Source organism: Tetrahymena thermophila (genome assembly GCF_000189635.1).
Source record: "Tetrahymena thermophila SB210 genomic scaffold scf_8253894, whole genome shotgun sequence".
Lineage (NCBI taxonomy): Eukaryota > Ciliophora > Oligohymenophorea > Hymenostomatida > Tetrahymenidae > Tetrahymena > Tetrahymena thermophila.
Window position 1 is genome coordinate 1 of NW_002475963.1, and position 25498 is coordinate 25498.

The 25498-nt window shown below is 22.5% G+C and overlaps 7 protein-coding genes across 7 annotated transcripts; 6 read left to right on the forward strand and 1 right to left on the reverse strand. All coding sequences in view use genetic code 6, as the record gives it.

Moving 5' to 3' along the window:
• Positions 1-444: 444 nt before the first annotated feature.
• On the forward strand, positions 445-2241 carry TTHERM_00841180 (hypothetical protein; the record flags this gene model as incomplete). Its single annotated transcript, XM_001027234.2, has 1 exon — positions 445-2241. A coding segment is annotated over one exon (1797 nt), but the record flags the coding sequence as incomplete, so codon positions are not given.
• Positions 2242-3031: 790 nt separating this feature from the next.
• TTHERM_00841190 (transmembrane protein, putative) lies at positions 3032-5971 on the forward strand. The gene has a single exon (XM_001027235.2). The coding sequence runs from the start codon at positions 3091-3093 to the stop codon at positions 5782-5784; it is 2694 nt and encodes an 897-aa protein (XP_001027235.2). The 5' UTR covers positions 3032-3090; the 3' UTR covers positions 5785-5971.
• Positions 5972-6554: 583 nt separating this feature from the next.
• TTHERM_00841200 (kinesin motor domain protein) lies at positions 6555-8917 on the forward strand (the record flags this gene model as incomplete). The annotated part of the gene is made up of 7 exons (XM_001027236.2): positions 6555-7107; positions 7166-7176; positions 7338-7383; positions 7561-8276; positions 8334-8428; positions 8496-8700; positions 8759-8917. The coding sequence occupies exons 1-7, from the start codon at positions 6687-6689 to the stop codon at positions 8915-8917; spliced, it is 1653 nt and encodes a 550-aa protein (XP_001027236.2). The 5' UTR covers positions 6555-6686.
• Positions 8918-10146: 1229 nt separating this feature from the next.
• Positions 10147-13040, forward strand: TTHERM_000841202 (kinesin motor catalytic domain protein; the record flags this gene model as incomplete). Its single annotated transcript, XM_012800876.1, has 9 exons — positions 10147-10273; positions 10370-10459; positions 10520-10632; positions 10685-11410; positions 11477-11679; positions 11860-12576; positions 12630-12702; positions 12760-12889; positions 12946-13040. 9 exons carry the CDS (start codon positions 10147-10149, stop codon positions 13038-13040), a joined length of 2274 nt encoding a protein of 757 aa, XP_012656330.1.
• A 301-nt stretch (positions 13041-13341) lies between these two features.
• On the forward strand, positions 13342-14260 carry TTHERM_00841210 (33 kDa inner dynein arm light chain, axonemal protein; the record flags this gene model as incomplete). Its single annotated transcript, XM_001027237.1, has 2 exons — positions 13342-13776; positions 13955-14260. 2 exons carry the CDS (start codon positions 13342-13344, stop codon positions 14258-14260), a joined length of 741 nt encoding a protein of 246 aa, XP_001027237.1.
• A 4027-nt stretch (positions 14261-18287) lies between these two features.
• Positions 18288-20225, forward strand: TTHERM_00841220 (hypothetical protein; the record flags this gene model as incomplete). The annotated part of the gene is made up of 1 exon (XM_001027238.3): positions 18288-20225. The coding sequence occupies one exon, from the start codon at positions 18288-18290 to the stop codon at positions 20223-20225; it is 1938 nt and encodes a 645-aa protein (XP_001027238.1).
• A 2089-nt stretch (positions 20226-22314) lies between these two features.
• On the reverse strand, positions 22315-24936 carry TTHERM_00841230 (cyclic nucleotide-binding domain protein; the record flags this gene model as incomplete). The annotated part of the gene is made up of 6 exons (XM_001027239.2): positions 22315-23607; positions 23809-23892; positions 23952-24379; positions 24460-24532; positions 24594-24713; positions 24790-24936. 6 exons carry the CDS (start codon positions 24934-24936, stop codon positions 22315-22317), a joined length of 2145 nt encoding a protein of 714 aa, XP_001027239.2.
• Positions 24937-25498: the final 562 nt, after the last annotated feature.

The window sequence follows — 25498 nt, forward strand, 5'->3', positions numbered from 1 at the left end:
ACCCCAACCCCAACCCCAACCCCAACCCCAACCCCCCCCAACCCCAACCCCATTTTTGTTTGGTTAAAAAATAAAATTATTACTAGATTTATAAAATATATGTATTTATTTAGTTAATACATTTAAATTTAAAAAATAAAATGACTTTTACTTAAATAGTAACTTAGTCTATCTTACTAGTTATATTTTTAGATTACTCTGAATAATATTAGATTTTTAAAAATATTAGTAACTTTGCTATTAAATTAGTGATATACTTAATACAAACAATCTTATCAAATATTTTTTGTTGTATATCCAATGCTATTTTATTAATTTACACTGACTGAGTCGTATTAAAAAATGATGGTAATATAAACATACGCTGATATATTTTTAAAATATCATATTTACATATTTTAAATCTAGGAAGAAATTTGTGGTATATTTCAAAGTCTATCAATCAATAATAATAAATTAAAAACAAATTAAAAGAAAACAAAAAAAAAATATATTAAAGTGATTAATTTATATATATCATCTAATAATTACAAAAATAAAATGGGAGATTTTATAAAAAATATTTAATTTCAAAAATAAAAGTATTTCAGTACGAGTGGAAATTAACATATCTTTGATTTAGGAAATAGTGACTAATATTCTTCATCTACAAGCTCTGAATAACCATATTTTAATAATTTAAATTAAGATTTTTAATATTATTTGCGTGATAACAAAAATAATTATCATTATTAATAAGGAGAAGTTTAAATGAATAAATAAGAAAATAATTGTCCTACATTATCTAACTTTCCAGATAGTTCTTATGTGGCAAATAAAAATATTTAAGATGGAAATAAGGAGAGTTTATTCAATCTATTTCAATACTAAATAATTGAAGATAGTACTCAATAGTAATAATTTCCTAATAGTTAGTGCGAGCTTGATTCTGCTTAAAAAAGCGCAATGTCAAATGAATAGTTTGCTATTGTGCCTAGGAAATAAAATATCTAATTTGGAATAATAGATAAACCTATTAAGAAATAGTATAAAAAATTAAAAAACAGTGAAAAAAATTGTTAAGAAAGCGACGAAAAAGACGAAGAACAAAATAATAACTAGTTATAAGGAATAAGCAGTAAATATAATTGCAACGCTATCAAACAAAATACTGTGGGAAATTTCAATTATTCTAAAAAGAAAAAAAAATTTGGTATTATAAATATATTAAAAAACATAGTAATAGATAAATCTTTTTTATTGCCAGGACAAATTATAATTAATACGCAATTTGATTAAGGATATAAGAATGTTTACATAAATTCAGATATTTACCAAGCTGCTAAAAGGGTAGAGAAAGTTGTTTATAATAAGGAAAGAAATACATTTGAGTCTCACTTTCAAACAATAAATGCAGGGCTGAATGATTTTGAATTTATTATCAAGCTTCTAGAAAGCAAGTCAGATCAGTAAATCTACTAGTAAGCATAAATTCTCAGACAGTATTAATAATTTATTTCCACTTACTAAAATGCATTTAGGGCAGTTTAGTAGATGGGGATATTTGATTAAGAGCTCTTTTAGTAAAATACAGAAAGATTTATTTAATAAGCTGAGGAAGTCATTTCTAAATAACCTAAGGATTCAATATACATTTACTTTTTAAATCGCATAAACTATGCCAAAGGTATTTATGAAGAAATAAAATTTGGATTTAACAAAGGGGTGTGTGCAATAATTGGCATAGAAGAAGAAGAGGCCATTTAATTCTCGAACCAAATGCTTATCTTATGTATGATGACACCTGAATCTTAGTTTTAGTATTATACAAGTATTTTACAGGCAGAGATGCAAGGATAAACGAATATAAATATTGATTATTAATAATATACATTTGAGGGTATGGAAATAAAACTAAGTACTAAATAAACTATTCATCATTTTCCTGGTCAGATAAGTTAGAAAGATTTTTCACTGAGAATTTTAGAAATAGAGCCTGATTTATAAACTTTATAAAAAATAATCAAAGGAAGAAATGAACCTAATAAAGCTGAAAGCGAGTTCTTAGCAGAAAGTTCATTTAATAAGAAATAATTAAATAGATATTAAGCAGGTCTTAAATTTTTAGAAGATTTTTATTAAAGTAAAGTTAAGAAGTAAAATAAACCTCTTAGATGTGATTTTGTTGTAAAATAGGCTCTGCCAATATGTTAGGCAGAAGAAAAAATATAAAATTACTAAGTTAAAGAAGATAACAAATGAATGAATGAATGAATTAATTAGCATAATCAAAACTACTTCCCAATATAAATATGACACAAACACCTCTAAAAAATAACTAACTAACTAACTAATATTAATTAAATGTATAACCCATAATTTTATAAAAAATAATAAATATAAATTTAACTTTTTCTAAAAAAATCATATCATGATTAAAAAACTTTATTTGCTCTATTCAATTTTTATTTTAACTTGGATTTAATTAATTAGTAAATAAAATATGTAATAAGATATTTTAATTTCTAAAAATTTGTATAAAAAGAAAGTTATTTAAATTTGTGCTTTAGTAATTATGGTATTAAAGTAAACCAAAATTTATTATTTATTTTTTCAATCAAGTATCGTAAATAATAGCTAAAATTAAAAATATAAGTAACATGAATTTTTTGATAAAGATCTTAACTTACAGACTATAAAAGAATAATCGAAATATTAAAAACCACTCAAAACTATTGAAAAAATATTGATAATTTTTAAATTAATATTTTGTATGAAATAAATTAGGTTTTATGTATTTTATTTCTCCGTATGAAATCAATTAGGTATAATGTATTTTATTTTTTTAGTTGATTCATTCTTTATAAATTATAAGTTAAGTAAATTAAGGCTTTGGCTGCTCGAATTAAAATACAAAACCCCTAAATGCTTATTAAAAAATACCATAATATTGATCAATAAATATGTATCGTACTTTGAAAATGAATTATTTTATGAAATAATTAATTTGCAAATATAGTAAAGTTTATATTTAATTAAAATCATAAATAAAAGCTATTAAAAAATAACATACAAACTTCTAGCAAACATAATTAAAACTAATAGAAGAAAATGTAGGATTAAGATTAAGTTTTGCTGGATAAGTTCACACTAAAAATTAAAAATTAAAAAATGGAAAACGAATACTAATAATTAGAGAATAAACACTAAAGAAAGACTTTATTCCCAATTATTGTTTTATATTAACTTGGATTTCTTATAAACTACATTTCTAAAATACTAAATGGGATAAATCTTCTAGGTCTTGTTATAGATGGCTCCACCAACTTATCTTTATTTATTTTGATTATATGTATGAAATGCAAGCGTTTTAAAAAATATTCTCATATTTCTTTCTATATAATGTGCGTAGTCATGTATGTTGCTACAGTGGTTAATTATATTCATTTTTATACAAAGCAGCCTGATAATGAAAATAATAAAGAAGATCCTGCCTTTGATTGTTTTTATCTTGGAGCCACTCTATTTGGAATAATTATTGGACCAAGCCTGAGCTATAGGATGACTTTAATGCTTATGTTTACAAGCCTTTATTCATTATTTATAATTTATGTTTCCTTTAATTAAAGGCCATTAACTATTTTTATAGTATTAAGCCATTTAACACTTTATGTTTACAAAATCTACTTTGAAGAAAAGCAAAAGAGATAATATTTTATTTCTACTAAAAAAGTGAGTTTTTGGGAAAGTATTATTCAAAATATTTTACTCATAAATTTAATTGTTGTAAAGTATGACAAAGAATCTCAAAGACTCATGCTAGAAAACTCTAACAATACAGCAAAGTCCAATTTAAAAGTAAAATCAGATGAAGATCTTTAGTTTTTTTTAGAGCAAACTCAAATAAAAATTAGAGGCGAAAAATCAGTTGAAGATTCCTATTCAACTATCTTTGATTAAGCTGCTGCTTCTGCAAGTAAGTTAAATAAAAATTACTCAGATAAAAGATAAAAAGGATTGGCCACCTCAAAATCTACTATTTCTGAGACTTTAAAAAGAAGAAACATAAGAGGTAATTCAAATAGTTCTCACATAACACTTAAAGAATTAGTAAAGGAGAAACTCCATCAAAAATAAATTCTTTCAAAAAATAAAGGTAGTGCTTTTGGGATCAGTGATTAAAATATTCAAAACTTATCAGGGTAATATTAAAATAATAAAACTGGAGATGTAATATCATTTAACCTAAAAATTATTTGCTTTGGCATGATAGAAGATTACGCCTTAATTTGTGTAGAAGATGAAACATACAAAGAAAAATACTCAAATTAATATTTAAAAAATAATCTACTTCTAAGTATATTGGGAGATGTAATGGAATTTCAAAAAGAAGAAATAAATAGTATTCATCACTAGCTAGACGAAGGAATACACTAATTACAAAGCTATTACAAAAATCTATAAAGTATTTACTACTAAAAATGTAATTTATAGAAAGGGTAATACCCAAAAAAGTTAAGCGAGTAAAATAATCTTTCATTATCAAAAATGGAAACAATTAATTCTTAATTCAATTTAATATCAAAAACATAATTTAGTACTCAAGAAGTATATGATACAATTAAATCAACACCTTTAAGCAGTCCCAATATTTAGGGTATTAAAAATATATAAAACTAAAATGAGCCGATTGTTTAATTTTTAAAAGATCAAATAAGCTATTAAAAAAAGAAAAGTTAAGATTATAACCAAACTTTAGTATTTACTGGATTGGATTTAAATGAAGATAAATAAATGTATAGCAAAAACGATTTAATATCATTTACTGAATAAAATTAATAAAAAACAATTTTAATCAAAAATGATTAAATTAATTAAACTTAATTTGATTTGAATTAAGGTTTAAACAATCATATTGAATATGAAAAAGAAAAAGAGTGCTAATAAAGACTTTCATAAATAGATTTAGATAAGTAAAAGTAAGCTATTTGCTTGGAATTTGACCATTTTGATAATAAAAAGCAATACAGTCAAAATTTATTAGAGTCACCAATCAAAGATATTTCTAGCTCTAATTTAATCATACATACAAGTGAGGAATATTTAAAACATCAGCAAAAAATACTTAAAGAAAGAATAAACTATACTTCAAAATTTAGATAAAGTTTATTAAAACTGTATTCGCAGGTCTCCAAAATGTAAATTAAAATTTTAAACCTTGAGAACTACTTGAAAGGAGAAAAAAAAATAAGTTGTGCTAAAAACTAAATATCTTTAGACTAAATGATATTCTGTATACTTGGCCATTACAGATTTGATATTGAAACTAAAAAAATTAAAGTTACATTCAAAAACCAAAGTAATAAAAACTATATTTACCAAGATTCTGAGCTTCTCTCAAATATTTTTTAGAATTTAATCTAAAATGCAATTGATTACAATATTAAAATGAATGGAAATATACAAATTAAAGTCGAAGACATTCTAATATAAAATAGCAAGCATGATAGAGGATAAATTAAAGTATCTATAATCAATACAATTGATTAATTTGACAATTAATCATTAGATTACTAAAACACAAAATTCCAAGGCTAATAGAATTCGATCTACTTTGGGATGGAAAGAGACTCGATTTAGCTTAGTTAAATAAGATACGACAGGTATCTTTTTGGATTGAGAATTTCTCAAAAAAATGTTAGGCATATTGGACCCTTAAATAAAATAGATATTTAATTTAGCTAAGGCTGCTGCACAACTAGTTTCATCATTTATTCAGATATAGAGATCTTAAATTTTAAATGAAAAAACTTAAAAGAATGGTTTGATAACATTTACATGAATTTTATAAAAAATTTTAATTATTAATGTAAGATATTATTCCAGTAACAAATAAATAAGTCTTTATATTCTATACGTTTCCACTCTCTATTGAATTAAAAATATATTAATTCAATAAAATATAAATATAAAAACCATATTACTAGTTAAGGAAAAATTGATTTTATTTATAAAATATTTTTTTAATTAAATAGTTAGAAATTTTTGAATTAGTTATCTAAAATAGTTTTGGCTGATTTCTCTAATCTAAATGACTAATTAATTATAGACATAAATAAAACTAATCCAATATTTTAAATTGTTATTTAATAATTTTAAAATAATATTTAAGAATTAATTAAAATTTTATTAAGAAGGAATTAAAAATAATATTAAAGAATTAATTAAAAAATAATTAAGAAGGAATTAAAAATAATATTTAAGAATTAATTAAAAAATTTTTAAATTTAATACTTATAATTATTCTTTAATTATATAATAGTTATTTATTTAATTATTAAATTAATTTGAAATGTAAAAATTGTTAGAAACTAAAAAATCTTAGTGAACTAATATTTTTCAGTAAATATAGGATTTGTTAAAGTTGAGTCAAGTATTTATTTTTATCAATAATCTTTGTCTTAACTTTAAATCTAAATAGTTATTTATTTATTTATGAATTAATTTATTTATTTATTTGCTTGCTTGCTTGATTATGTTAGTATCAATAAAATTTGAATTATTTTAAAAATCTTGAAATTTGTAATACATCTAATTTCACAAATTAAATTAATAATAAAACAATTCAGATTATTAAGCCAACTGAATATATTTTCAAATATATAGCTTTAAAAGGAAATTAGGAATCAACAAACGAGCAAACAAACATGAGTGATCAAAATAATTAAGGCAGTGAGAATATGGATTAGATTTACGACAATGAGTTAAATTAAGAGACTAAAAATATAGTCTACAATTGTTAGGAAATAATGACTAATATTGAGCTTGATCTTCCTATTTAGTCTATAGATGATCTTTACTAAGAAGCAATTTACATTGAAATGTTTAAAAAAATGTTCCCTTTCATGAAGAAGAAGGTTGAATAGATAGAAGACAGTAACGCTTCTACAGGAAAAAAATTATAAATGTTGATAAATGGCTTATCTAATGATGTATTAACAATGGATTTAACTCATATCTAAGGTCAAGCTATTGCTGATAAAGACCCTAGACATTTACTTAATTTCTTGCAAATTATTTTAGAACTTTCAAAATTATATGTAATGAAAAGGGACCCAAACTAGGATCGTAAACATTTAAATTAAAATAATTTTTTATTTAAGAAATTTTATTTATTTTTAAATAGCTAATAATGACGTACATTCTTTAAATTTTTTTGATTTGATTTGGTTAGGTTTAGCTTTATTTATTAGATCTTTGCTAATCAAATGATAATATTTGCTTGAAAATTTAGACAGATGAATGCCCTTTAAACCTTTCTAAACTCTTAAATAAACGAATTTTATTTTAATTAAAAGGAACAAAATCACCCAGAAGCTATTCAAGATGATGAAGATCATGGCAGTAATTGATTTTGATGAAACTTTATATTGAAGATTTTATTTTATTAGGTTAAAATCAATAGATTGATTTTAAAATCTAATTAAATAAGTTTAATAAAAATAGATTTATTGCTATACTTTCTATTTTTCTATGTTATATCAATCAAATCAATTACATTTTATAAAAATGAAAACTTAGAATTGGATGAAGAAGAAGATGAAGGCATTTATCAAAACAATGAAGAACAAGATGAAGAGAATGTAGATCCAAACCTCTAAAATAATAATATATAGGATCAGAATGTTAAACATAGATTAAATAAAAATCCAAGCTTTAAGAATTTAATTTAAAGTGATAAAAAAGAGATAGAAAATGATATTTATTCTCACCCAAATTAAAGAGTTATAACTAACGATCCAAATATTAAGTAGGCTTTTTACGATAAAGATTAAAATAATTACCAAAATTAATACGATGAAGATATTTATGATAATGAATAGAACTAAGATATCTAAAAAATTTAAGAATTAATTCATCTTTATAGAAGTGGAGCATTAACACCTGATGATCCTAAGCTATAGGAATTATAGTAACTTCTAGCTAAGAATGGAATAACCTTAGGACAAATAATAAATTATGAAGATTAAAATAATTAAGTACTATTTGAGAACTAAAATAAAGCAGGTAATGCTATAAACTAAACGATCAATCATACTAGAAATAAATTGTAAAACATGAAAAAATTTAAGAACCTTATTACTGACCCAACTGATTAAAAAGTAAGAGGGGGATCAAAAAAATACTAAAACTATCTCAAATCATACAAAAAAGAATATGAGAAAAAAATGTAAAGAAAATAATCATCAAATAATATTGATCCCAGAAAAGAAGAGAGGAAAAAGAGGCTCTCTGAAGTAAATTAAAAATTTAATTTCTTAAAGAAAAATTAATCTACTTTTTTATTTAAAAAGCATGAGGATAAGATGTTACAAAAAGAATATTAAGATGAATAATTATCTCTGTACTATTAAATGAGAGATAAGAAAGTTTAGTATCTAAGAAACATGTAATTGATAATAAATAGATATTTGAATTATAATAATTTTTAATGAAATTTAACTATTAAAATTAAGCCATAAAATCATATTTGAGCTGGAAAAAAAGAAAATAATTGATGAGCAAAACGAATATAAAGAAACTAAAGAAAAGCTTGAAATGGAGGCTAAAAATAGACTTATTTCAATAGAAAACAAATACAAAGATAGAATTTTAATGCTCAAAGAAGCTCTCGAATAACAAAGAAGAGACAGACATATTGAAGAAGTTGCTTAAAGATAAGTAAATTTTATTAAAATTAATTAAATTTAATCTGATGTCTCTTTAATAAAATGAAAAGGAACTTTCAAGATAAGAAAGAGAACTAAAGCAAATTAAAAGAAAATAAATAGAAGACTTGAAAGATCTTTGGAGAAGTGAAAGAGAAAAATTCGATTTAATCACTAAAGACGATAGAAAGCTAGAAAGCGAAATACTTTAACTTTACAAAAAGTACTGATTCATTTTTAAATTAAAAATAACATAACACATTTAAATATCCAAAAATATCTATCTAAATATTTATTGGGTTTTATATTAAATAATTTTGTAAATCTCCAAATAGAGGTTTAATTGTAGTTCATTTATTTATAAATTATAAATTTAAATTGAAAATAGATATCGAAATTTAAAAGAATTACTTTTCTATAATAATTTTTAATCAAAAGTCTATTTCTACGAATAAAAAAGCACTATACATTGAATTTTAATATTCAAGAAAAATATTTTCAAAATGTTAACTGGATTATTTGTTGACTTCTTCTTAAAATTAAGCAAGATGATTTTATTCTAATTTATTAATTTTACATCTTGTTATTTAAAAAATAAAAATTTTTTACACAGGCAAGTTATTTTGAAATACTTGAGAATATTTTTCTATAATAATTTTTAATCAAAAGTCTATTTCTATAATTAAATAAGCACAAAACATTGAATTTTAATATCCAAGAAAAATATTCTCAAAATGTTAACTGGATTATTTGTTGACTTCTTCTTAAAATTAAGCAAGATGATTTTATTCTAATTTATTAATTTTACATCTTGTTATTTAAAAAATAAAAATTTTTTACACAGACAAGTTATTTTGAAATACTTGAAGTTACATGTTTTTTTTAATTAGCTTATTTATAATAATTTTTTTTTGTTCAGGATTTTAATTTCAAAAACAAAGAGAGAAACAAATTTATTTGTTACATTTTAGGTGTTTTAATATTTAGTTTATTTTTGAAATAAAAAATTAATTACAATTTAAAATATTATGAATTTATTTATCGTTTTTCTTTTGAGGATTTTAAAAATCAGTTTATTCTTGTTAAATTATTTAATTTTCAATTTGAAAAATTAATTCAAAATTTATTTAATTTTTTAGAGTCAAATTAAATTATTAATAAAGGAATATGCAAATTAAATTAAAACAAGTAGATTTATGACCAGAAGGCTTAATGTTTTAGGCTCATTCACAAATCTAGTTTATTTTTCTCCCTCCCGCTTTAATTTATTTAATATGATCTAATGGAGTTTAATTAATTGTTTGGGGCAATATATCATATTTCAAAAGATTTTTGCAGCTTTGTGAATTATCTTTGAAATTTGAAAAAATCAGCGAAATTTGTGCCCAATAATCAATATAATTAATTAGTCAATAAATTTTAGTAAACACTTCAAAATTTAATAGCAATAAAATTTTTTATGAGCATAGAAGAAAACATAATTACTTGTTTGAGAATACGTCCTGTGTAGGACTCTGAGAAAATTATAGAATGTGTTGATGATAAATCAGTTATTATAGCGAGAACAAAGGAGATGTTTTCCTTTGGTAAATATTTCTATTCAAGATTATATCTCTTTGCCTCTTTGTGATTTTTTCTTCTACATATATATATAATTAATCAACATTAATATAATTTAATAGAGAAAGTATTTGATGAAACTAAAACATCAGATTAAATATTTACAGAGCTTGGTGTTTAAAATATAGATTAGTGTTTTGAAGGAAAAAATGGTATGATAATTAAAAGCGTCATATTTGCAATTAATCTAATTATTTTAAAATTAATAATAGTTTGTATGTTTGCTTATGGTCAAACATCTTCAGGTAAAACATTTACAATGAAAGGAACCAAAGAAAATCCTGGTATTATTCCTCAAACAATCAACCATATATTTGATAAGATGGTATTAATATTTAAATTTATGCAATAAGATTTAACCTCAAAAATATTTTTAGGATAATGAAAGCGTCTAACTATAGATTAAAGTATCATTTTTAGAGATATATAATGAGACAATAATAGATCTGCTAAACCCTAAAGAACAAAATATAGAGATTAGAGAACACCATTCAAAAGGAATTTATATTTAAAATTTAACAGAAAAAGTAGTTTAAAGTAAAGATGAAGCAGATTAGCTCTATAAATAGGGAGAAGCTAATAGAAAATTTGGTGAAACAAGCCAAAACACTCAATCAAGCAGATCACATGTTATCTTTAGACTTAATTTTGAAGTGAGGGATAGTAAAAACCCTACTAAAACACTTCAGTCCGTTTTAAATCTTATTGATTTAGCTGGTTCAGAAAATATTGGGAGATCAAAGACGGAAAAGGATACAAAAACTAAAAATGAAGGCGTTAACATTAATAAATCACTTCTCGCATTATCAAATGTTATAAACAAATTGAGCTAAAATAATCCAGGTTAATATATTAATTATAGAGACTCCAAGCTCACTAGATTACTTTAGCCTTGTCTTGGAGGTAACTCAAGGACTATTGTAATTTGCGCAGTCAATCCTTCTGCAATAAATTATTAAGAAACTAGAGACACATTAAATTTTGGTAAAAATGCTGGAGCCATTAAAAATGTAGTTAATATAAATGAAAAATAGCTAATAGATAAATCTGGCATAAGCAAGGAATTCATAGATAATTTTCAAAGGGAAAACTCTGAGTTAAAAGTAAATTCAAATTCAAATTAATAAAAAAGACTAAGTAGCAAATATTTTTTTTTACTTATTTGATAGCAATAAGTAGAAAAAAGTGAGGAATTAATGAAAGAAAAGGAGATTTGCATATAATCGTTGCAGGATTAAATTGAAGAATTGAGTATAATAAAAAGAAATCATATTGAAAAAATAATGTTGTAAAATGAAGAACTGAATGACTTGAGATCAGAAATTATGACAATCAGGAAAAAAAATGAAGATTTAAAGCAGAATAATTAAGAGTATTTGTTATTAATTTATTTAGTCAAATGCTTTTTTTTAAACATTTTTAATTTGAAAATTATCACCAATAAATTCACCAACTGCTTCTTTTTATTTGTTTATTTGTTTGCTTATTTTTGGTTTTAAAAATTAAATTATCAGGCGGCATTATTAAATTAAAAATAATTAACTTTAAAAAGATTGACTCAAATTATACAAGATTTAAGAGAAAAAGATTCTAATAATTAAAACGATTTAGATAGTCAAAATGAGGTGTTAAGACTAAGACTTCAAATAGATTAAATGAATGAAAATATGGGAAAAATGACACAGACTTACTAATTAATGTAAGAAGAAGGCTTAAAGTTGACTAATTAAACTTAAATCCTTTTAAAGACAGTTTAAGATATGGAAATAGAAAAAACATAGCTAATTGCTTCTAATAAATTATTGAGTTAGTAAGTTAGTGATATGTAAAAAAAATTAAATTAGAGGAAAGCCGAAATATAACCTAATCTAATTCCATAGTAATAGCAGTAATAACCATAAAATACTCTTTTAAGTTTAGTTGGTAGCTCTAATAGTTAGTCTAGTGCTCCATAAAGCAATTTAAAAAATAAATTTTTTTGGGATGATACGGATAAAGAAAATGTTAATAATGGAAATATATAAGATTAATTAAGTACTCGAGACAAATTCATTATGATAGATGAAAAAATGGATACTTTATAAAGAGAGAGTTTCGCTTTAAATAAGCAAATATAATAAAATTAATAAATAGAGGAACTACACATATAATTAAGTTAAGTGGAACACTAGTTAATAAATGCTAATTTCAAGATAAACTAGCTTCAGTAAGAAGTTTTAACTCTCAAGAATCTAGCAAGTTCAAGTGAAAGCAAATTCAATTCTTAAGGGTAATAAAGGTATAATATTTTGTTATTCTATTTTTTACTAATTTTTAAAATAGGAAATCTTTCATCTCTGATTGTGACAGCAGTTATGGGGACGTCATTCATAAAAGATCAAAGAAAGATGAATATGTATGATAAATAGCATTTATATCATAAAATAATTAACTCACATACATTTTATATAAGAATTACATAAAGAAAAAAATTGACACAGAAGTTGACAGCTTTGCTTTGAAGAGAGAGATAAGAAATTTAAATAAAAAAATAAAAAGTCTGGAAGGGCTAGCAGAAACACAAAGAGTCAAGCTATAAGAGAGTAATTTTGATACAAATATTTTAATATTTTACTTATTTAGCAATAATAAATATTAGAAATAGAATAAATAAAATGGGTAAATATTGTTAGAATAAAACTAGAAAACAGGCTCATGGAATATGGCTTGACTACTGATAACTTACTTCCATGATTTGTATATTTATTAACTTACTACTTCTTCACTAAAAGAATGCTTTTTAAATTAGAAAAATAAAGAAATTAATTACATTATATTAATAAATAAATAATAAATACATCTATCTATATATCTCTTTTTATTTATTGTATGTGCCTTTAGTCATTCATTCATTCATTTGTTCATTTTGTGTTTTAAAACTTATGTCGATTTATATTATATATGCATTATTATAAAATTAATTAAAATTTTCAAAAGCAAAGTTAATTAATAAATTAATAAATAAATAAAATAAGTTAAGAATTAACGAAATAAAATGCAACCTCCACCAAATATCACAACTCCTAATTCACTTGTTAAGTACGCAAGTGCAGTACTTGTTTCTACAAGTGGTAAGCGTAACCTTCTTGATAAGCAAAAAGGCAAAGCACCCAATAGCATCACTAATGCCCAAACAGAAGATATCTTGAACAGTATTTTACCCCCTAGAGAATACACTATGGATAAGCAATAGTTATGGATTTAAAGTGTTAGTGCTACTCCTGCAACTAGGGCTGATGTTTTAGAATTATAAAGCAATCTTGATAAAAAATTATAATAAAGATAAGCAAGAGAGACAGGTATTTGCCCAATTAGAGAAGAACTTTATGCTTAATGCTTTGATGAATTAATTAGATAAATTACAATTAATTGTGCAGAAAGAGGTTTGTTGTTAGTTAGAGTTAGAGACGAAATCAAGCATACAATTCAAGTAAAAAATTTTCAAATTTAAGCAAATTTTAGTCAAGAATTAATAGGCAATTTTATTTAGAAATAGTATTTAATAAATAAAATAATTTCAAAGTGTTAATTGTAAATAATCAATAAAAATTGCTTATTTTTTTGGTTTAAACAATTTAAAATTTAATTTGAAAAAATAATAAAATCAGGCCTACCAAACACTTTATGAAAGCTCTATAGCTTATGGAATGAGAAAGGCATTGTAGGCTGAATAAAAGAAAGCAGAAATGGAAAGTAAAAAGAAATAGCTTGAAGTAGAATGCAACGAATTATCAAAATAAGTTGAAACATTAGAAAAAAAGATAGAAGAAATAGAGCAAAACGACTAAGAATAAAGAGAAAATGATGAAAAAATGCATGCTGAATAAGTTGATCATCTTAAAAAAACTAATCAAAGATTTAAAGAAGAGTTGGAAAAGTTACTTTCTGGCCCTTAACCCCAAGCTAAAAAATGAGAAAAATTTATTTATGTAATTTGAATATCAAAATTAAATTTATATTGTATATGTATGCAAGATTAAAATTTAAGTGCATTATAATTAATAAATCTATTAAAAAAGTCCATCATTTTAATTTAACATGACCATTCAAATATCAAAAAAAATTTTGTTTGCTTTTTCAGTCAAAAATTATTTTTTTTTTCTATATTTTTTGAATTTTAAAGTGTGTAATTGGATAAAATTGTGCTCAAATCAGATATAAATAAATAAAATTTCTGAAAAATTATTTTAAAAAGAAAATTTAAAAAAATTAATTAATTTTTGAATTAATAATAAAAATTTTTATCATTAACAGATACAAAGCATAAAAAATAATACTTAGGTTAAATTTAACATTTTCACAAAATTATCTTTTCATTTTTATTGAGACGAATAACAAAATTTAAATAAAAACTATTTTTTAATCAAAATTATTTTCTACAAATTCTAATTCTTTGAATAGTTCTCCATTTATTTGGAAAAAAAGCTTTAGGAAATTTTGTATGTTTTCTTGTTAAATATACAATATTTATTATATATCTATATTTCCGTCTATTTGAAGTAGAAGCTATAATTCAATATTATTTATTTGTTTTGGCTATTATAATTTTTTACTAATGTTAAAAAGAATATATTTTATCAATTTTTAAGATCATACCCTACTGGTAACCAATTAATAATTCTAAATTTGTTATACAAACTTTTTCGAATTGGATATTTTTTATTTACTTTATCAATTTAAAAATTTCTTATGATTAAAAGAATACATATTAATAATTTTTAAGGTCATACCCTACTCGTAACCTATTAAAAATCTGAATTCGTTTTACAAAACTTATATATTCTTTTATAAAAATAACTATTTGAATCAATTGCCTATTAAATACAAAGGAAAAAAACAAAATATATACCTACTAAGGTATTATTTTATAAAAGATTCATAGTTTATTTTCGAATTCATTTATTTATTTATTAATTTATTATTAGCACTATTGTTTGAAAGTGATATTATATAAAGATAATTTTTTACAAATGAAATTGAAATTTCAAGCAATTAAACATTTCTAAATATTTTATTGAGTAAAGCAAAGGAATAAGCTTGGTAATTCAGAAAATTTTTAAAAATTAACATAAATTTTAAATTACAAAGTAATGAATATTATTTGGTTCTTTTCTATAATTTATATTTATGTTTGGAACATACTTAATAATTTAGGGAAAAATCTTCAATTAAATTTTTTATCAGATAGTATAGTCTTTTGTATATGATAATTTGATTTATTTTATGAGTAATTAATTATCAAAATTAGGTAAGAAGTGCTAATATCTCATAAAAATATCCCCTAAGGATAGAAATTAAACTTAATTAGAATCTAAAATACTCAAATAGTTAATTTACTCTGTACTGAGATGAGATATTTTGCTTTCTATTAATATTTTCTATGATAAAGGATAAAAAAAGAATTGAAATTTTATTTTATTACTAAGTAAAATTAGATTTATTTCTTTTTCTACTCTTTAGATTTTAATTTAGAAATTGTAAGTAAATATCTATAAAAATGTTTTTGAAATAAAAAAATTTCCTAAATTCTAATAAATATGTTTACTGTAAGTGAATTAGAAAAATTGAATTATTACAAATAATTGTTTGTTTCTAAATAATTATTTATTTTTCTACAACCTGATAAATTCTCAGAAATGCTTTAAATCAAAAACTTTTTAATAGACTGTAAAGAATTTAATTTTTAAGTAAAATAGTGTGCTTACATTTAAATAATTTTACAAATTAGGATACCTTTAAAAATTTATAAATAATTAAATATTTATTAATTAATATCTTCTTTTATGAAAAACTTTTTATTCTTTGTAAAATATTTAGTAAAACTCAAATTATTTTTAAATTTTTTCCATGATTTCTAAGATTTTAGCAAAATCTTCAATTTATTAATAAAAAAACGAATTCAAGCTTAGAAAAATTTTAAATAATTAATGCATTTGAAAAGAAAAGCTAATTATAAAACTCAATTTCAAAAAGGTTTCCGAAAAATACTGTATTCTAATTTGAAGTGACTCATTATATAAAAATGTTAATTAAATTATTAAAATAATAAAAATTCTATTTAATTTAATATTACACCATTCACTTTTTTATAAATTACTGTATTAAAAAAGTGGAATTTATATTTTAAGATACTTCAAATCATAAAAATTACTTTCAACTAACTTACTATGAAATCTTTACCAGCTTAAATTTTAATATTTGTAAACTTAATTAGAGCTTATCAATAATTATTACTTTTTTCAAGTTCTTTGTAGAATAAAAAAAGTATTCAAGCTCTTACCTAAAAATTTAATTGAAATAGTTAAATTATTATCAATATAAATTATGAACAGTAATTTAAAAGAGTTTCAAGTAAATTTGATGTTGAAATAGCAAAATACTTATTAAAACTAACATTATTTAATTTTAAGGTAAGCGATAAACTATTAGAATTTAAAAACTTAACATAAAATAACTTTATTTTACTTAATGTTAAATATTCTTTAATCTATATTAAAAATTGATAGCCTTTGCCAAATTTAATAAGAAATTTATTTTAATTTACGCTTCTAAAGAAAAAATGTTTTAAAACTATTAAATATGCCAGGGTGTTAAATTGGTAATTAACTACAACATATCTAGTATAGTGATAGTTTTTTATTTTAGTTGAGTTAAGAAAAAAGCATCTATGCATACATACATACTAAAATTAACTAAAGAAAACTAATTTTTTTAATTGTATTTTAGCTAATGTTAGTATGATTATAGCTTACATCAATGAAAATAAAAAAGAAAGTAAAGCTAATATTTTTTTCAAAATTTAGTAAATAAATAGCATTGTTTTGAATAAAATTGACAATTAAATTGTAAAATCAAATAATTATCTTAATTATTTTAAATAAAATATATATATGTTTGCATTTTTAAAATTAAAAAATAAAATAAAATAGTTTGATAATTTTAATTTATACAACAAGTATAATCAGACTTTTGGTTAATTGATAGATCAGAAAATATTTAGCAATCTTTTACTTTGTATATTAGTGGTAGTAATTAAATTATTTACTTTTTAAGTTTTCTATTAATTAATTTCAAACATAATTTAATTTAGCTAATTTTGAATTTGTTAATTATATTTATTAGCTTGCATCGTTTTCCCTTTTAATAAATATTAATAAATGGTCATTGTTTGAGCAATAATAATTATAATTACATTTTTTTTTAGCAATTTAATCAAATTCTAAATATATTTCGCAGGTTGAAGTACATAAGTTAATTTTTCTATAAGAATGTTGATCATTGTCGAAATTTAGCTCTTTTAAGATATACATGGGCATAAAAAAAAAAATTAGAAGGAAGAATTTATAGTGAGAGCTGGTTGTGTTTTCACAGATTCGTTTCGTAATTAGCTTTTAATGAGGTTACAAAGTCCTATTATTAATTAATTTTATCAAGAATCTTCACTAGATATATGTAAAAAAATGAATTGATTAATATTAATAATGTGCAAAAAATTATAATTTTTTCTGATTAATTAGATTTGTTCAAACAAACAAACAACTAACTCTATACTTATTTTGATTAGGCAAAAAGTTAACTTTTTTACTAAATTATTTGTTTATTACTAAAGATTCGATAATATATATATAAACAAATATAAATACAATCAGATCATTTTTAAATTTCTGAAGTAAATTTACCCAAAAAATTATAATTGAAATCAAAATAAAGTAATCACTAATTAAAAAAAGATAGATAAAACAAAAAAACAAACAATCAAGCAAGCAAACAAACAAACAAACAAAATTTATATCAATCAACCAATTACCTTTTCAAATTATAAAAATTCAATAAAACTCATTATAAATTGCTAAAGCAATATTTAAAATAGCAAAAAAAAATAATAAAAATACAAAACTAAAATATTTTCAAACTTCCTTGTCAATAAGCAGTCTTCTGAAAATGGCTTCTCTAGTTAGAACAAACTCAGGATTCGCTAACGTCCCTAAAATTAAAATAAATTAGAGCAAATCATCATTGATGAGGGAGAACCTACTACAACTTTGCTAAAAGTAATAGATTTAAAATTTGGATATGTTAAAGCAAGCATCCGGAACTCCTTCTTCTGTTAGACCTCATAGCAAGCAGGGTCATCATGGATCATTCTTAACTCCCAAGGAGTTGAGAGCGAAAGACTCGCCTCTAAATTCTACAAAGGGATTTAATGAAACAAAATCAGGAGCTTTTTCTGACTACTTTAATTAATAATATTAGTAGTCTTAGCAACAATAGAATAAATTACCTCAAATAACTAAGCTTAATACTAACAAATCATAGAAATAATTAGAAGAGTTCCCTTCACCTGGAATCAAAACTATTCGTCAAAAAACAAATACTTTTTCATCAGAGTACTCAAATTTCGATTAAAATTCAAATGCATCTACATAAGACAATACCAACACTGAAAAAGTATAGAAAGGTAAATCAGCCTTTTTCCGTTTAAAACAAAATTAATTGAACATTCCTGCTTCCTCAGGAAAAAGTTAAACTATGGATCATTCTGCAGATATAAATTACTAAAATATCAATATTACTAATTAATCCAGTATAGAAAACGAAAAAGCTTAGTAATATCAAACTACAAATTTATCTCCGCCAAACTCAGAGTAGTCTGCTTTTATCTTTAAGTAATAGTAATAGTAATTAAATATCAAAACCCTCTATGAAGAATAAAAGAAGCAACTCCAAAGAGTTGAGGACTTGATCTCACCCTTCCCTCCCAAATCAACTCGCAAGAAACTCAGCTAAAGAATGAGTCTGAATGTTATTTCTAACAGTGACTTAACAACATTAAGTCAATAGGCAAATATTTTGCATGAGAAAATAGGAGGAGAAGCCGTTCTTAAATAATTTGTATGGGATTTAATTTATTCTATGAAAAAAGTTGAATTTTTTGATATCATTTTAGAAGATTATCACGATAACCTCAATCTCGTTCATTAAAAAATTTCAGGTTTTTTGATGAATATTTTTTCTGATAATTTCAATGCAATAGTTTCTTTAATATAAGAATTCGTTTCTACCTTCTTCGTTCTTAATGATACCAACATTTTCTAATTAAAAGCATTTTTTTATGATTTTCTCACTGCTAAGCAAGGTTAAAACAACAGTTTCTTAGATAAATAGATTGCCTACAAAGCTATTGAATTCTTTGAAATGTATCGCTCTTAATTGACAGGCAATGAAGAATAGATGAATTTATATGATCTATCTTTATATAATCTTAATCACAACATAGTCGAGAATTTTGTAACTTCAGAATTCTTCAAAAAATACGAATTAGATAAGATTAATTCATTCACTAAAATATTAATTGATCTTTTATTCAATAAAATTTCTTGCTACTCCCTAATCAATTCATTTGAATCTATTTTCGGAGTTCAGCTAACAAATAGCCACATTAACCTTCTTAAGGACATTTTGAAGAAATCATTAACTGACTTAAAGGAATACAATTCAATATTTAGAAAAAACATTAGTTATTAGCTTAAGAAGATACAATGGCTCATTCCTAATTCAGCATCTATTATAAATTATATTGATGTAGTTCAGTCCTGCACTGAGCTTTACAATGTAATGAACAAGGTTATTGTTTAAGTTAGCTAATATCACTTACTAAACCATCAAACTTTCAACAGTTTTCTTAAAATCTTTTATAACAAGCACAACATTTTCAGCATGATAGATGTTTTCTAGGTATTTAATGAAAAAAATTCAGAAAAATCACATGAAAACATAGAGATTTTAGTCTCTTTACTCAAGCAAACTTTAGTTAATTAAAAAGTAAACCCAGAAACAGCAAAGAAAATCGAAATTTTCACATTATCCATATTCGAATGAAGCCAATTAATAAACTAATTAATTTATCTTACAGAGTATAAAACAAGCAAAATCTTATTAATGATTTATTTTTCTAAGGAAACAAAAAAATAAGCAAATTTAGTTTAAAGATTTAAAATGATAATATATAAAAGTAACTAACAAACAACCATAAATACAAAAAACCAAAAATACATAATAATTCATGTATTAAATACTAACCATAAACTCACTCATAAAAAATTAAATAATTTATAGCATTATTAAAACCACTAAAAATATTCTTATTATCTTCTCTCTACCTTATCTTTTAAAAGACCCTTATTTTCTATTTATTAATTAACTAGTAATTAGAAAATAAGCCACACATTATCTTATTCTTTTTCTCTGTATTTATATACTTCTTAAATAAGTTTGTAAATAATCTTTCTAAATTATTAAAATATATGCATAAAACTATTTTCTAATGTCATTGACTTAGTATATAATCAAACCAAACCATATGAGAGCTTTCTCTCAGTTATTAAAATATATTTATTTTAATGCATATTGTGTAAAAATCCAAATATTTATAGGTATTAAGCTTAATTTAATTACTATTTTTACTAATCATAAATATTATTGCAACCAAAAAGAAAAGATAACCAGCCTTTACCTTTATTTTTTGAGTGGTAAATTAAAATATACTTTAATTATGATATAAAAGGAGATACTTTACTCTTTAGAATAGCTTATGATTTATTATTATATAAATCTAACAATTTAATTTTTTGTATCTTTACATTTTTGCCGTTAGGGATTCACTAAAATAAATCAGCCCATATTTATAAAAGATTTTTATTTTAAATCATTACTTATAATTTTACTCATTTTTGCAAATGTAAGAAATAAAACAAAATAAAAGAACTAACCATAATGATCTAATTTATTTTTCCCTAATAACTTTTACTCAAGTATTATTTAAATATGCAAAATAATTAAAATTACTAGAAAGTTGCGATATTAGTTGATAAATATTTCACTAAGTTAGTTTATACTTTAGAATTTTATTTATGAATAAAAGAATTGGGTGAGCCTCTACACACAAAAAAGAAATCACATCAATCTTATGATTAAATAATTTTTTAATATTTTATATTGTAAAAGTAAGGTAGTTAATTATATCATAAAGAATAACTAAAAAAATTGTATTTTTACTAAAAAAGATTGAATTTTATTAATGTATACATCACCAATATAACAAAGTAGATTTTGCTAGCTCACGGATAATTACATGCAATCTATAATCATTTTTAGATCTTGTCCCCATTTTCGTATTTTTTATGTAATGATTTGTAATATTAATCAGTTACTTTCATTTTGCAAATTTTAATGCACTAATTTAGATCTAGATCATATTTTGGTAAAATAAACCATTAATTTTAAAAATAAAATTTAATGATTAGATTTGTTTTAAAATAGTACTCAGAATCAAATTATTTTTTATCAAGGTCAATTAAATTTTACCATTAACTTTTTTAGGATATGTATTATATTTATATAAAAGTAACAAAACACAATTTAAGTTATTTTAAATATTTGAAATAGATTATATCATAATTTTAATAAAATGTATTGTAATGTTTGTTTTGAATACTTTTTTTAAAAGAAAAAATTTACTATTTTTAATATAAATAAACAAAAGTAATTTAAAAAAAGAGAAAAAATTTGACTTATTTGAAATCATAGCTAGTGATTTAAAAATATCAATAAATAACATAAGATATCCTTACATTTAAAAAAATGGTCTGTAAAAAGATAAAAAAGTGTAGTAATCTTATTAAATTGATGAGTTAATTGTATAGAAATTTTAAGGTAATTCTTTAATATTTTTTAAAATTCAAAAAATAAGAATCAGCCAGCTTTATTTTTTTTCTTCTATTTATAATTAGTATAAGAACTTAACAATAAAACAAAGAAACAAAAAAATTTATTATTTAATGATTCAATTGCTTTCTTATTTATTTTAAGTATATTTTTACATATAAATATATGTTTTTAATTAAATTTTTTTATTTTTAGATACTTATTTGTTTGTGCATTTATTTATTTTCTATAATAATTTAGATTTTCAATTATTGCTTATCATTTACAGTTGTATGGGCATTAACTTTTTAAATGAATGACTAGACAAAGGAGAGATATTATTTAAATATTTATTATCTAACATGTTTTTTGAAGAAATTGGCCATAAGTCTTCAAACTGTTATAAATTTGATAAGCTGTTTCCAAATTTTTTGTTAGATAGGAAAAGATGGTTTTGCTTCAGAGAATCTAGATCTTCTCTTGAATTGAATTAGCTGTAATAAATTTATTTTTTATTTATTTAAAACCTCTCGAAGGATTTTTAAGGAGAATTTATTTCATTACTTTCAGTCTAAAGAGGAGAATTTTTCGAATAACATTAGCTTTCAGCTAAGTTCCTCGGTTTTACAGGTGATTCAAATATTAATGAATTACTTCCCCTTGCAGAATTATTTGAATATTATTTTTGGTGATCCTGTTTCTCTAAATTATTGTAATCAGGGCTTTCTTAAATAGGTATTTAAATACGGCTTTAATCCTGACTATTACTGTTATTTGTTACATTGTTTTGTATGTTTGATTAGATAGACTACTGGCTGGTATTTATTTCTGTTTTCTTTTTCGATAAATCGGTGTTTTTATTTTGCTTATCTAACTTATGTGAAAATAGATGAGCATACGCTGCACTAGCTCTATTAAAGTAATTTTCTTTTATAATTAATTTCAAACTCTCTTGATCTCCTTAATCTTATTTATCTTTTAATTAGCTAAGGAAAGGTAACTTTTTGTGAGATAAAGGATTTCCAGAGTCTATTGTTTAAGGCTGATATTTTACACGGACACTCTTCTCTTCTTATCCTTCTTTTTCTTTATCCAAGGCACCACTTTCAAACTAATTTACAGAGGGGAGATAACTAACGCTTTGATTTTTGAATTAGTAAAAAGTTTTTGCAAATTATTTGCTTTGGCTGTTCTTTTTGTTATCGCTTAGGCCTCTTTTAGGTGTCGATTTTTCAGAGAGATTAATAATGCTCATTTTAATATTTCTCTATCTAGCTTCTTACTGGGTATTTTAGTTTAGAAAGTTATCGTTGTCTCCCATTATAGCAGTAGGTTTATCATCTATAAATTTAGAGGGTTTAAAATAGTCAGATTTTGTTTTTTAAAGCAGATAGTTTTTAATAGGTTAATGTGAAAGAATTGAAGCTATAAAATTATGCTTTGAGATTACTAATAATTCTCCTCCTTAGTGAGAGTCACAAGTAACTTTTCTCATTCTCTTTGAATTTAAGAATATATCATCATATCCGAAAATGTCTAGTACATTTAATTTCCCTATCTGAAATTGAAAAAAAAAAATTTAGATTCAGTAAAAATTTATAAAATAAAAAAAATCATTAAAAGACCTTAGTAATATTAAAATTATAAAAATATTTAGTTGTAGTATTTTATAAAAAGTAAATAAGTTAGTGAGTTAGCACTTTAGAAAAGATTTAATAAGCATAATTGATTTATTTTTAAATCAAAAATTTGAATATACTTTAATGCAAGACTGGTTATTCATGACTCCATTTTGCAACTACTCAACATCATGCTTAAACCAAAGAGGTTTTTATTTGAAAATCTATACATTTTTTAGTAATAAAATGAATTTTATTAACTTTATTTATACAATTATTTTACACTAAATTAGCCAGTTTTGACGATGTAAATAAATTAGCTAGGTTATCCATAAGTGTAGACTTATTCTTAGTATTTATATTTCTGAGATATACAATCAATATATATATTTATCAAATCGTCTCTACTCCAACCTTTAAAAATTTGAATGTTTTCCAAAAAGTTAAAGTCTGCATCTAACTTCTATTCTTCTACATCTCTTAAGTATCTATTGAAAGTTACTTTATCTATCTTAATTAAAGTTCCTAAATTCAACGCTTATGCAGAGAAAAATCTTTTCATATTAAGCGTCATTTCAATATTTCCTAACGTATCTCCACTGCTTAATACTTTAATTAGAGTGTTATTTGCAGTATTCTTTTGATGTAAAACTTATCCATATATCCCTACATCACCTTACAAGACTATATAGAGAAAATTAGAATCATCACCTATTTAATAGAAATTTATTTATTTTTACATTTCTATCAAAATAGTTTGAAAAAGGCTTAGAAGAATATGCAATATATACCTTTTCTGTAAATAAATTCTCCTTCACTAAAGTGGTAAATGGTAGATCTTTCTATTACTGCTTTAATCAATGACTATTTTTATTAAATGTGATGATCATTATGAAATTTAGCAAATTATTTTAAATTTATTTACTTTGCAACCATCTTAAAGATAGTTTTACAAAAAATTTATTCCGCTAAACTGTTTTATAATGTATTCAATTTCTTTAATTGTCCTAAGAAGAGGATCTCTTTATAAGATATCAAATACCATCTATATTTTAATAATAAAATTAATATTCCTCTTTCTAAACAATCTTAAAATAATATCTTAAATTATAATTTATTACATCTAAATTAGCTATGGAACTAGATTATTTGTATAAGTCCCTTGAATCGCCTCTAAAGAGCGATTAAATTTTTTGAAGTTTCAATTAATTTTTAGTGGAATTATGTGAGCCTATTTCACCTACGTCTTAAAAGGATGACAAACTCATCTTTGAGCTTTATTACTAATTTACTGGATTACTAACTTTATATTTATATTAATTGTTATTAATTTTTTTATTATATTTAAAAGCTTATTAATTATAGTTGTATTCAAAAATAGAAATAAAAAAATACTAAATTAAAATTTTCAAAATGACTGGTTTTTTCTTAATGAATGAATAAAAATACTGATAGTCTTGATATATGTATGGTTATTTATAAATTTATATTTTCTCACATATTATTTTTACTTTACTCTTGCAATTTTTTAAAAACAAGCCAAGCCATTCAAGCTTGAAAAAATAAATTATGTACAAACTAATTGGTTCACTTTTTCATTTTTACATTCATGAATAATTTATCATTTAACTATAGTATTTATTTCAATTTATTCTCTCTTAATTTTCTTCTTCATTTTTATTGTTGAATATAACATTTATATTAATTGCCTAAATATTTTGAGTTGTTTAAAAGCAACATTTAAACATTCCTTAGAACTTTTGCTTTTGATTTTTTTTCCAATAGAAGGAAGTATTACTAAATTTTGATCTAGTAAATTTTTATTTTAAT